The following is a 13,977-nucleotide window of genomic DNA, read 5'->3' as shown; positions in this document are numbered from 1 at the left end:
TGCCCTGAAGCTTTGGAAGTTAGACTGCTGTTATATCCTATGCAGGATGTAACCCATATAGTTTAGGCTACTGCAGCAGTGATCATTTGAGCATCTGCTGTTATGGTAAATTTATTTAAACTACTACACATTCCCATAACATTTGCTAATGGATGAAAACATTGCCTTAGACTTTGTAAATCCAAGAAAGAAACCGTGTCAGTTTAACTCAGAACACACTGATCAGACCTCTTATAGTCAATTGCTTTCATCTGTTTGCTTTTGTCATAAAACAGGTAGTAATGGAAAATAAGCAGCTAATAACTATGCATGCAAGAAAGAACTACATTTATGAGTGTTTTTCACAGTTTTCTCTTTGATTTTGAAGAATATTTGCTTAAAATTCCATGTCTGTAGCTTAAACTAAGGACATTAGTCTAGACATCAACCAGTATAAAACTGAATACATTACTATGTTTTACACTTTTACATCCTCACAGCAACCCAGGATTACCACATTAAACATTTTCATTATTTCTGTACGATGTAAACCCCTGATATATTGCAAGTAATAACAAGTATGTATTTAGTTTAATATCACTAGCATATACAAGAATCACTGATAAAATGCCCCCTTCTCACATTTTTTACCTACAGTAACACCGTCAGTCCTTTCAGTCTCCTTTTAAACAGTAATGGCATAAAGTGAAGTTTATGCTTTAAAGTCTACTCACCAGTTTAACACAATCAACAGACTTTTAGTCTTTCTCAATCACTTCTTGTAGAACCACAATTGTGTCTGAAATGTATCTGATGGGATTGATGTTTTACATTACTTCCATGTATTGACTATTTTTGCCTTGTTACTGGTCGTCTTCCTGATCGCTGGACCTCCCAACAACAGTCTCGGGTTCATGTCAGAGGTGCTCCTGATTCTTCTAGTTGGGTCCTGTTTTTTTTTCTGTCCCACAAGCCTTTTCTTTTGGAACAATTGTAAATGTTTCATTGGCAAAGTCTCTCCATGTGCTTTGCTGTTGTGAGAAGAATAAGAAACCAGAGTCCCCTTCAACTTACTTGCTTCACTCTCTGTTTGCTAAACTGCCTTTCCTTCTTAGTCTCTTGTGTATCCAAAAATGTATTTGATTTTTCAATAAAAAAGTATTCTGAAGACCGCTGGATATAGCAACTTTAATATGCATCTTTCTCTAAACGTCCCCTGATTGCTTGGATAAACTTTCTTCTTTTCTGCATGGGGTACAGTGAATAATCATTTTCCATAAACATTCTGGTGTCCCCACTTTTTATTACTTTTCCCTTGTATCACAGTTTTGTTGGGAGCAGGTGTTTAATAATATAGGTTGCGGCTGCTTTCTCATTGCCAGATTGGAGCATACACATGCTATACACTCAGCTAACAAGCCACTCTATGGAGCACCAGACAGTAACTTATTTAGACTTTCATAAGATCCATGCAGTCTTTTCCTGCTAGTTTCTGTGATATAACATCTTGGATTTTCTTTGTGTGATCTATCTGCTAATTCTGGTGAAGCCATTTTTTTTCAGAAGCTTTATGTTAAGCCAATATTTCCTTCACCTCAACCTCTGTTTTCTGCAGTTTTATTAGTTCATCTGTACACCTTCCTCTGTTTTCATCCTGTTTTCAATTGATTTTATATATTTATCCAGTGCCTCACTTACTTTGAACACCCAGATGCATTTAATTGTTCATTACCTGTGCTAAAGATGAAACGTGAACTGGTTTTGCTGAATAGCTGCAATGTTCTAACCAGACTTGGCCTTTTCTTCTCATTTTCTAGTTGGTTTTCTCATACCTTCTCCAGATTTCTTCTGTAATGGCATCCAAGCAACATAATTACTAACCAGTTACTCAGTTTTACCCAAATTGATAACTTTTACTGGCTTTAACAACTTCTCAGTTTTCACACACTGAAATCTCTAATCAACCAAGTGTACTGCCATCTTGAAAGTGTGTCACATTTCTGTACTTCTCTTGGGTTGTATATGTAGTATCTGTACTGCATTATCTATTTCTTCAGATTCTTTCATTTATTTTTAAACATTTGCCTTAGCTGTCTGTATGTTGTGCCTGTACAAGCCATACTTGTTTTATACCAGTGGGTACTGTTGCCACTATCATGGAACCTGCAACTCTTCTGTTTCAGTATTGTGTACTACTGCCTATGTGTAGGTTAGTTTTCTGCAGTTTAAAAAGTTCATTGATGTCAGAACTTGCAACTTCCAAAAGGAACTTTTAATAACTATTTGTACTACTTACAGCTGTTGCTTTGATACTTCAAAATGCTGTTGTGATGTTTTCCTTCCCATCCAGGATCTTGCACTCATTACATTTGGTGTTTTGTGCTGTAACTGCTTACATGCATTTATTTAAAATCTTGCTTCAGTGACCGCTGATTTTCTTTTCGTAGGAAATGTAATACTGTTTCCATCATAATAAGCCACACTATAGTGCCTGTATGCATTTGCAGTAAGTATTAATAAATGCCTGTAAAACTTCAAATAACTTTACTTTCTCAATTTTTAGAAAGCAACAGTTCGGAATGACAGAACAAAACCATTACCTTGACAAGAAATTAAACCAGCCAACACATCTGAGCTCTCAACAGCAACTCTTTTATGAGCATAATTCTTGTCCAATATATGTTTATCATCTGTTAGTTTACAAATGGTAAATTGCTTTAATCTGTGGTTTACATTTTTTTTCCATTCCTTTTAATAATATGTAGTTGTGGTATCTTTTCATTCTGTGAAGTATTATGTTGTGGTACATAATTTAATCCCTGTAAAGTTGCACTCTCCCTTTTTTTCCTCACTGTAACATTTATGTTTATTAAAATGTGTCCATCATAGTTTTTCTGGAAAGAAAATACCACCTTAGTCTTTTTAAATTCACCTTGTTGGATGCATCATCTTCGTTCCATTACTTGGGGTCATAGCAACTGAGCTACCACCATACATAGACAAAAAAACATGTTTTCCCCATTTACAACAGATGTTGACCCATTATCAGATTGCAGTGGATCAGAAGAGGCCAGTGTTCCCTGTCCCTCAGAGAAAAAAGCACAAATGGACTTACGAATTGCTAGAGTTGCTACTTGCACAGTAAACATGCACACAGACCTACGCATGTATGTCTTTGTGTATAAATATGTATGTATATAACATATACATACATATATTTTATAGTAATTGAAAGTATTTGCCCTCTTTATATAAAGTAATTAATATGTGTTAAAGTATTTCATCTAAAAAAATAAAAATATATCCCTTCAGTTTTTCAATAGCAGTGAATTTTGTAAATTTTTTAACCAGGAATGGGGTCCTTTGCCCACAGACAGCAGCTTGTATCTACAGTTGAGAAATAATATTCTATATTTGATACTGCACTTTTTTTATTCATCCCATCACCCACACCTCCTGCTTGTTTACCAGCCTCCTTTATCTCTTTCCTCAAGTACCTCCATAGCTGCCTTCCTGGCAGTCCCAGACATGATCCTTCACTCAGCAAGCCTTCTGACTTCTTGGATAGCAGAGCCTTTCAAGTAATAAATCATAGAACGAGGGAGCGAGGAATTATCTGGGGAAAAGTGAATGGGTGATGAAAAACATCATTCTGTTATTACCATTGAAGGTCACTAACAGTGGAAGTGACATCAGTGGACATGATGCATGAATCCAAATGTCATGTACCAAATGTCTTGACAGTCCCACATTTTACAAATTGCAGACTGCAGGGACCCTGATCACCACCAGGAATTGTGTAGGCAGTGTTAAATCCCAAATCCTTCTTCCAGTGTAGGAAAGATGGCTTTCAGACCCTCTATCCTGTTCCTCACCCTAGCGACTCATTCCACCTCACTGGATCTTTAACTGGACCTGAGACATGAGTGTAGTGGGTGGACTGCTTGCCACTGTCCCAGTGGGCTAGCCAAATAAAGCTGTTTTACTGTGGTGGCCCAGTCACCATAGCTGAGCAAGGAAATTTAAAGTCAAAAGCTCATTCATTGTGCATTTTCTCTGTAACAAAGAGTAAGAGTTTGTATTTCAGGATGTGGGAAGTGGGGGAACGGTGCAGAAGTATACATTAGTAGTACTTTCTATACAGAAAATTAACTGTTAGACCCATCATCTCAAGGTCCCCAGGACTGTATTCCTATATTACTACACCTGGCAATGTATTTTCTTTCCAAAATATCATAAAGTGGACAGTGCAACTTTTAATACCATTATTTTAATGACTTGTTTAACTCTTCACAGAGACAATGGTCAAATATTTTAAAACTGGTGTTTGATCTGAGATGCACTGACAGTTTCACACATGAATGTTTTAAGCTTGTGCTTTTATTTTGTAGATTATATACTCAAAGATTAGATGCAACGATATCAGAGCATCATAACAGTAGAACTATATTTTTTTCTACAGTGTTAAAAAGTGCACTTATTTGCCAGTTCATTTTCATCCCAAGGAGATTATACAAAAAGCAGCAACTATGTTGAAAGGGGTTTCCTATGACTTTTTCGGGTTTTGTGTTTTCATTTAAGAATGTTAAATACAAGTTTTTAGTCTAATTTAAGGTTTTAGTTGAATTTTATACAGGGCTTGAAATGTCATTAAGAATTTAAGTTTTATAGTGTTAATTTTCAAATAATTTATGTTATGTTTCATTAACATGCTAACTGACCAGATCAGTTGCTAAACAAAAAGAGGAATTTAGGAAAGTCAGAGTAATGTTTATATATTTTTAAATGTTTCTTGAACTATGTTTTTATTGTACATTTCTTCAGATTGAAAGCAAAATGTATGTATATAAATATATTTGTTATTTTTGCACACAATTTTGACATGTTTTGTTTTAGAAGCTTGTAAGTATTTTACTTTTATAATTTATTTGGGGTTGTTTAAACAACATGGGGTTAAAATCTCAGTAATAAATGTCATTAATAGTAAATAGTACTTGGAGAATTGGCTGTGCTTTTAAGGTAAATGTTGTTGAGGAACAGAAAATTCTGATCAGTGACTGAAGGAACAACTCTAATTCCTAAGTATAGTCTTGAAGTGATTGAGAGTTAGAATGTAGAACTTGTTATGTGGAAAATACTGGCTTTTACTAGTTCTGGTGTGGAACTTTTATGGAAACAGATGTGATATATGGCTAAACAGAAATTATTTTTATATGTGTTTTTTTTCTGAAACCAGTACTGTCCACATCGGCACAACTACCTTTTAGATCTCTCTTCCATTTCTTGGGCACATGCTGTTCCTGGGGGAGAGGAGTATAGAAGAAAGTCTTTCCTCACAAATCCATAAGAAAAAGAAAGATATTTCCTGGGCATGACATTTTGAAACTGCATATTGGGTAGGCTTTTTTCACAATGTCCTTGTCCATTACTTTCACATTGTTTCAGGTCGGGTACTTCAGCAACCCCAGATGAACATATTTAGTGTAGACATTCCATAATCCTTGGCATTAATGCCTTCCCTTTTGTGACTGTTTTTCCAGCTTTAATACACTAGTGATCATGTGTTTTTAGTATGTCAGCAACAGTGGGTTTATTTGCTGTGTTTTATGTTGGGAATAATCCTTTGCAGTATTTTTCTCACCTTTAAGCAAAAAAATATTTCTGTCATGAAAATAGTTTATTGTAGAAATTGTTCCATTGCTTGAAAAAAAAACACTTGAATCAGAGTTTATAATGGGAAAGACGTATTAAATAAGCAGATTAGTAATAATGGATATTTCTACAGAATTAATGCACAGTATAGGAAATGAATGTCTTGGATTATTTAATGCAAATGTCCATGAAATAATGACAGAAGTATTTTGTTGTTGCATATGTATGTAGTAAATTGAAATAATGAATGTTTGCATAGATGGAAAATAAGAAAAAAAGTCATCTCATCTTTACTTCTATATTTTGTACTTATTTATTTTTCGGGAGTAGTATAGAGTAGTATTTTAAAAGCATTCCCTCTTTTACCAGTTTAAATTGCACAGGTCAAATAAAAATTGCATTATTTATCCAGGAATGGGGAGAAGATACTATATTCCAGACTGGCATCCTGCAGTATATTGGGTGAATATTTCTTCAGTGATGCAGTTTAAAAAGAGTCAAGCTGAAACAAACCCTGAAAAGTGGCTTTTGTGTTTACCATTCCCTTGTAATTCCACTAGCCTATGGATTTGCTGTAATGTAACCTGTTGGATTAAAATGGTGGTGAATTTTGCAATCGTTTTAAGCTCCTCCACCAAAGATTTGAGATCTGTTTCCCACATCATGGGCTCAGAAACTTTGCTTGTTCCTCTTCTAGCCTTTTGCAGAATGCATAAATATGTCAGCCATACAAAATGAGTCAGATATAATGGATGCCTTCTTTTGTATTATTGTAACAATGTACATAGTGCTGATCAAAGTTTGTAGAAAATAGTTTATACAGCACATTCTGTTATTCCTGATTTTCATTGAACTCTTGTATAAAAATTAAAAGCGAACAGATTTTTTTCTATTTACTCCTTATTTTTTGTTATGCTGTTGGCCCATGGCACTTTAATAAAGCTGTCTAGGTTTGTATTGCTGGTCAAGTCGTGGGTGTAATAAAAGAAATTGCACCTGCTATATTGTGCTTTCCTACTACATAAATTGGAATATTTTCAGATATGTTTCAAATGGCATTTAAAGTAGCATGTTCTAATAATTTAGAAATGCCATACCTGTACAGTGGAATTATTTTCTATAAGTATGTATTTTGTAACACTAAATATTTTTTATTTTGTCTCCAGCACCTTTATGTTCTAGCAGTATCAAGTAGCAGTCATTCCATGCTTGTGGATATTGTAAACAGTTGTGTGTCAGACGTAGATGTAAATAGTAAATTCTATGGGTTACATTTTCAATAAAAGAACAAAACTGTTTTTCAGATTGATACTGCCATGGTTTGTTACCTGGCTTGGAGATATTCTCCAATGAGGGATGTATTTTTGTTTCCTGTTTTGTAACAGGCTTTGTAAATAAAATAATTTATATGTTTGTAAGAAAAAGCTGAACTTGTCATTCTTTTCTTTTTTTTTTCAATATAAATACTTTGAGTAACATACTGTGCAATCCCTATGCAGTGGTGCACATGTTTTATTGTTGAAACAACATTTTTATAATTTGTTTAAACAGTACTGATAAAGCAGCCTCATATCAGTCAGTCAGTGCTTACATTCAGTTATTAATAACTTCTTATTGTTAAGCATGCCAGTCCAAATCCATCCATCCATCTATCCTCAACCCCTTTTCCCATTTTGCACATGATGTCGGGGTGTCACTACAGCAGTGACAATCATCTCGAGCCAAGGTTATCATTAGCTAATCTTCCAGTCCTAAGTCTATGTTTTATTTAACATTGCTCATTCATCAAAACCAGTTAAAAACACACAATGCAATTATTTACAACCTATTTTGAGATCAGGAATTAGTGAACTTATTGATCTGAAGTTGTTTTCATTTGGTCTTCAACATGTGGGACATGTATCCAGGATGGATCCTACTTGGCTGCATTTTTCCAGCATCAGATCTGAGCTCCAAGCTCCTCCCCTACCCATAATGCCCCTGTCTCCTTCCTCCCTTCAGATCTCGTTTGCCATATCTAATGTTCGTATCATAGTCTGTGCTCCAAGTAATTTTTTTGGGGGTAAGATTTTGGGTATTTAGCTAATCTTTATCCTTTTCTATCTCCCCTGTCACCTTTCTTACTTCTTGCACTCAGGCATTGGTACTTTAGATTAAAAAAAACAAACTTTTCCACCTTCTACTCCTCTCTAATATTGTGTGTGTGTGTGTGTCTATGTGTGAGAGAATGCTTTGGGTTCTCTCTCTCCGTTCCCCCATGGCAGAGGCACCCAAACTGGGATTCAGAAAGTGCACAGAGTGTGGTCATAAGCTTTCTCCAGCAGATGGACCACACTCTCTGCATAGTTTGCTTGTAGGTCCAGCACCTCCATTCCTCCTGTTCAATTTGTGTGAGGTTCAATCCCTGTGCATCGACCGACAGGAGGAATAAGTTCATCCTTAAGGCCCTCAACCCTTGGTGGAAGCACAAGCTGCTTCAGAGGCTTCGGGCGCTTCTACTGCTTCTATTGCTTCATCTGCCCCAGCCCCTGAGACTCAACCTCCCGCTAAGAGGACCGAGGATGGAGAGAAGCATATACATAGGGACCCGGGATAGGACGAGGAAGCGGTCTCCAGACCGCTGTTCCTCGGCCGAGCATGCAGCGAAATCTCACCCAGCTGCTAGCTTGGGTCCCCCCCCGGCTAAGTTCCCCTTGCTTCTCTCCAGAGTTGGAGGTGGCTCAGGTCTGCTCCCCAGTGTCAGCCTCCTCTCACCGCCTCTCTAGGTCAGTGTCGGTGGCCTCTTCCTCCATGTCCACCCTCAGCCTCACCAAAGTGAAGATGGACAGGATGATGCAGAGATTCATCCACACAGATTCCTCCTCTTGGGCTGGGGGCATGCAGTCTGCCTTTGTCCCAATCACTCCTTCTATAATCCGAACCCTGGTTTCAGAGTATTCTTGTCCGAGGCCCTCTGGCGTCAAGGGGTCAGTGCCGATGATGGCCTGTACCTCGACACCAGCCATTGCCCTGAATGGGTAGGCTCCGACAAGCTCGGAGCTGACAAGCTCTCGGAGCCATGACATCAGCACCGGATCCGACTTGGTGGTGTCTGCTCCAAGTTTTTCAGAGCTGAATTGCGGCTTGGAGTCTCGGCACCTGAATGTTTTGGCTCCAGCTCCCCCATTGGTTCCGAAAATTGTGGACCCAGTCACGATCCCAGCTCCAGGGCTGCATTCCCCTTCTGCTTTTGACTTGAAGGGTCCTCCCTGTTCCATCAAGACCCTTGACGCTTTCGTCCTTGGAGTCCATCCTAGCTGCCTCTGTATCTGGTGCGGATTCTGGCATTCTGGCCCCTCAGGGACAGCCTGCTGCCTCTCTCCCCCAGGGAGTTCCCCCACAGGAACAGATTGACATTTTCGAGTCCTCCCCAGAGACTCCCCCTGAGGATGGTCCTCAAAAACACAAATGTAAAAGCAGACACTTAGACTACCTGCCAGAGTCCCTCATGGAGGACACTGACTTCGAGGAAGAGGAAGCTTTCCCCCAGTAACCCCCAGGGGATGTCTCCTTCGCAGACATCATGGAGATCTTTCGCCAGCGGGGATGGGGGGTGGGGTGGTCTGCCCAAAAATCCAACCCTGTTGAGTTGGTGTTCCTGGAGGCATTTGGTGCAGGACCCTCTATATCCTGGGTGTCCCCTCCCATGGATCCCCTGGTGGATATAGTTACATCTTGGGCATGGAAGGAGCCCAACACAGTGGAGCCTATCCTCAAATGCCTTAATAAGATTCTCAGTGCCCCATCGGATAGACCGCACTGGATGAAGGGATCCCCTGTTAATGCCATGGTGGTGGTGGCGGCAGCAGCCACCAAGGAGGAGCTCACTCAGGAGAGCTCCATGGTCCACCCGCTGGATTGAGAGTCCAGGACCAGGGACCGTTTTGGGAAGCGGATCTACGCTTCAGCAACGTTCTCGGTATATGCGCTGAACTACATGGCACACATGATTAGACTTGAGTTAAAGAGGTCACTGAGTCTACCTCAGGGTCCATGTTGGCGGAGGATAAAAAGGTTTTCTCCCTGCAGATGGCCACCCTCAACTCCATTGCCATCACATCTATGTGGCTTCTTTCTCATATTACTGAGGGTGCCGCTAGAGCTGCCAGGATAGGCGTTGCCATCAGGCGTCACTCCTCGCTCTGACTCTGTGCCTTCTAGGAGCCCTTGAAGGTGTCCTTTACGAATGCCCTGTATGATGGTTCCACTCTGTTTGGAAAGTCGATACATGACATAGCCCAGAGTGAGAAGAACGGGAAGACTCTGCCAACAGAATCCGCTTCTCAACCCCTCAGTGAACCTTCTCCTGGAATCAGCGAGGGACAAAGAAGATGTGGTCTCAGACATCTCAGGGCTATTCCCAGGATGCTCAGGACTTGCCTTTCTCCAGAGGTAGAGGGGGAATTGACAGATGCCGCCCTCACAGTAGAGGGGGGGTCCGAGGAACCAAGGATCTTGGGATTCCTTTCCAGACAGGCCTGTGTAGCAGCCTGAAGGGTTGCTTGGATGCTCGTCTCTGGAGGCAGTCAGGGGACGACTTTTGCTACACCTAATGGCCTGGGAGTCTATCACAGATGATTGTTGGTTGTTGCAGATCATATCCAGAGGATATTCAGTCCCCTTCATTCATACGCCACTCCCTTCCGGACACTTCCCAGAAGTTCCACCTGCGCAAAGGGAGGAGGCAGCAGTGGAAGTTTCCAAGCTGCTCAAAAAGCGAGTCATCCCCTCAGACCAGTCCAGATTAGGCATCTCTTCCAGATTCTTTTAAGCGCCAAAGAAGATAAGGGACTTTCGACCTTAAATCTGTCTGTTGCCAAGACGAAATTCTGGCTGGTCATTCTCCAATCTATCCTGCCTTTCCTGCAGGAGAATGACTGGATGTGCTCAGTAGACTTTCAGGATGCATACTACCACATCAAAATGGCCAGATGCTCTTGGAGGTTCCTCCACTTCTGGCTGGGTGACAGTCATTACCAGTTCAGAGTGCTACCCTTTCGTCTCATCACAGCCCCAAGGGTGTTCACCAAAATGATGGCAGTGGTAGCGGCTCATTTGCGGCTGCAGGGTTTCCAGGTGTTCCCCTACCTGGATGATTGGCTCCTTTCTGTCCCGTCCACACATAGACTCTACCAAGCCAGGGAATCCCTTCTCCAGAAAGCCCACCAGTTGGGCATAACCATAAATGTCAATAAATCCCTGTTGAATCTCATTCAAGTTCTAGACTTCACTGGAACTCGGTTGGATACCGTTCAGACCAAGGTTTTTCTAACTCCAGAGATACTTCAGTCACTGAAACACCATGTCTTGTATAGCCTTCAAGCTCAATCACCTACAGTGGAACTGGTCTTATGGGCGTTGGGGTCCATGGCAGCCATGATCAACCTCATGCCCATGGCCTGGATGCACATGAGGGTACTTCAGTGGACTCTTGAAGTGTAGTTGTCTCTTCTAGATTTACCATTGTCCCATCCTGTTGGCCTATCTCAGGCATGCAGGGATTCTCTCCTATGGTGGATTCAATCTCCGGATCTTCATCGCTGTCGCCCATTTATTCTTTCTGTCCCACTGACCACAGATGCCTCCCTACTCAGGTGGGGGGCATTGCTTGGGAAGGACAGTCCAAGACACTTGGTCTCCCCTAGAGACTCAATTGCATATCAACATCCTGGAGATGAGGGCGGTCCTCCTAGTGTTGCAAGCTCTTCATGCCCATCTTCCTCCAGGGATGATTGCCATCCAGACAGACAAATATTTCTGTAGTCTGGTACATCAACAAGTGGGGGGAACCAGGTCTTATCCCCTGTATTGCAAAGCCATGAGAGTGTGGGAGTGGGCGATCTCCACCGGCCGTTTTCTGGTGGCAATGCACATTCTGGGGAGGTTCAGTGTCCTAGCGGACAGGCTCAGCAGGTCTATCCTTATGCCTTACGAGTGGTCTCTGAATCCTTCAGTAGTGAAACAGATCTTTCTAAAGTGGGGTCAACCTTGTTGTAATCTCTTCACCTCTAATTCCAACGCGAAGTGCAGCGAGTTTTTCACTCTGAACACCCCATTGGGGGAAGTCCCCAGAGATGCTGTGGGTCATGCTTAGCCCTCCGGACTTCTGTATGCTTATCCTCCTCTTATCCTAAATTTCCTTCAGAAAACTCAATGGCTGGGGAGTTCAGTCATCCTCATTGCCCCATTCTGGCCCCAAGTATGGTTCCCTTCCCTGTGGTTTCATGTAGTGTGTCCTCCCAGGAAATTAGATTTGGCTCTGGATCTGATCTCTCATCCTCTAGGGATTCCTCACCCAGATCTGGTCAGTCTGAAGCTCACCGCTTGGCTGCTCCAATTCCCATGATAATCAAGACTCCTGGGTTATCTTCACCGGTCAAGAAGATATTAGTTGTGGCTCATAAATCTTTTACCAGGAAGGTTTATTCCAGCAAGTGGAAATACTTTTCTATTTGGGCATCTCACCATGATTTAGACCCCTTTACTGCCCCAGTTCCAGCTATTCTAGAGTTTTGTCAGGTATATTTCAACAAGGTGGCAGCTATATCTAACTTCCATGTAGGAGATAATTCGGCATCTCTAGCTTCTTCTAAGCTATGCAAAGCCTTTTTGAAAGGTACCTTTCTATTTAAGCCACCAATCAAGGACCCAACTGCCCCTTGGGATCTCACACTGGTTCTTCAAGCTTTAGTTTCTTCTCATTTTGAACCTGCATTTTCAATGGATCTGCAGTTCTTGTCCTGGAAGAAGGGCTTTTTGATTGCTGTTACGTCAACCAAGAGTGTCTCGGAGTGTCAGGCATTATCGGTCAAACCTCCTTATATGGTCCTTCATAAGGACAGGGTATCCTTGCACACTAATCCCTCTTTCCTTTCAAACGTGGCTTCAGAATCAAACATTAATTAGGTAATTAGTCTCCCTGATGTTCATGTTATACTGCTGCAGTCATTACACTTGGGTTATCCTGCCGTCAGGCGGTCCCGTTGTTGGCCCGAGTTCCAAAGTCTTGGTCCGGCTTCGGTTGCTGTCACTTCTTCCCTGACGTCAGTGCGCCAGGGGTATATAAGATGCAGCCAATGCCATTTTCTTCAGTCTTTCTTGCCGCGCGGTGCCCGATGCAACAGCAGTTAGCAAGTGCCGGTCGGCCAACTCCTGAGATTTTCATTCTGAATCCAGAACCGAAATCTTCTACAAAGCTAAGTACCCCATTGGTGAAACTTTTTCTTGCCTCAGACCGATGTCAGTAAAAGTTAATAATTGTATTTTTTGTGGGAAGCAAATACCTCATAAGAATTTCCATTCCTATTGTATCCCATGCCTAGGCCCAGACCACGACGTGACAGGTTGTCGGTTTTGTTCTAGGTTTAACAAACGCACTATTAAACATCGGTTTGATTTTGCCCGACATTTTTTGGCAGAAAATTCAATTACACCATGCCGTCGGAACTACCGATGACCGGGTTACACAAAAAATGCAAAGACAAGGACAGGCATCCGAGGACCAAAACTGACGAAGCCTCTTCTAGGCCAGTCGCCGGTTCTCCGGTTTTCAGCGAGGTGCCTTCGCAGCCCCTGACGACCGCTTCTTTGGAACCACAGGCCGCCTATGACTCCCACGTGGAGATGCTGGGCCTTTGGATACATCAGACTTGCGGCTTACCGAGACTAACCCTTCAGAGGGCTCTGGAGTAGCCGAACAACCCGCAGATTCCGAGGGTGTTTTCAGGCCTACTCAGTTAACCATTAAATCTTCAGTTAAACCTAAAACAAAGAAACAACTTCAGCATTCACCAGGACAGGCCTCCATGCCTAAGAAACAGATGCTCAAAATGGCCGAAGACCTAATTACTTTAATCAGGGGGTCCCACCCTCCCCCTGAAAAAAGGCCTAGACAGGATGCCGACTATGACTCATCCGACCAGGTGTCCATCTCCTCAAATTTATGCTCAGACCAAGGATACTCTTTTACCCCTTATGAGGATTCTAATGCTGAGGAATCTATTCCTTCAGCCTCTCCACCAGAGGACTACTCCTTTGGCGAAACCTTACATACCATGCAGGAGCATTTCCATTGGGAGGGCCAGGATTACTCAGAATCCAAGAAAAGGCTCAGCTATTTCCTTTTATTACCTCAACACAGACCCCTTGCTATTCCGCCAGTGTTAGATATTGTGGATGATGTTTATTCTGAATCCAGTTTAAATCCTGATTTTTTACCTCCTGCTCCAGTTAAGCCAGACAGATATTACAGAGTCCCTGACTCACACAAATTCCTTTATAAAAGCCCTGTTGCTTACCCAGAAACTA

General features: G+C 41.6%; 1 protein-coding gene across 2 annotated transcripts in view; it reads left to right on the top strand.

Annotated features, from left to right (window-relative positions):
- The window catches only part of ATXN7L1 (ataxin 7 like 1), a 955,929-nt gene extending 948,874 nt beyond the window's left edge, over window positions 1-7,055 (top strand). For both annotated transcript variants that reach the window (XM_044088532.1, XM_044088534.1), the window contains one exon: window positions 2,543-7,055. In XM_044088532.1, coding sequence (XP_043944467.1) covers window positions 2,543-2,584 — 42 coding nt within the window. In that variant the 3' untranslated portion in view covers window positions 2,585-7,055. The remainder of the gene's footprint in view (window positions 1-2,542) is intronic.
- Window positions 7,056-13,977: the final 6,922 nt, after the last annotated feature.

Source organism: Protopterus annectens, chromosome 11.part0 (assembly GCF_019279795.1).
Source record: "Protopterus annectens isolate FY-2018-M chromosome 11.part0, PAN1.0, whole genome shotgun sequence".
Taxonomy (NCBI): domain Eukaryota; kingdom Metazoa; phylum Chordata; order Ceratodontiformes; family Protopteridae; genus Protopterus; species Protopterus annectens.
This window is presented reverse-complemented; position numbering and strand designations above follow the sequence as displayed.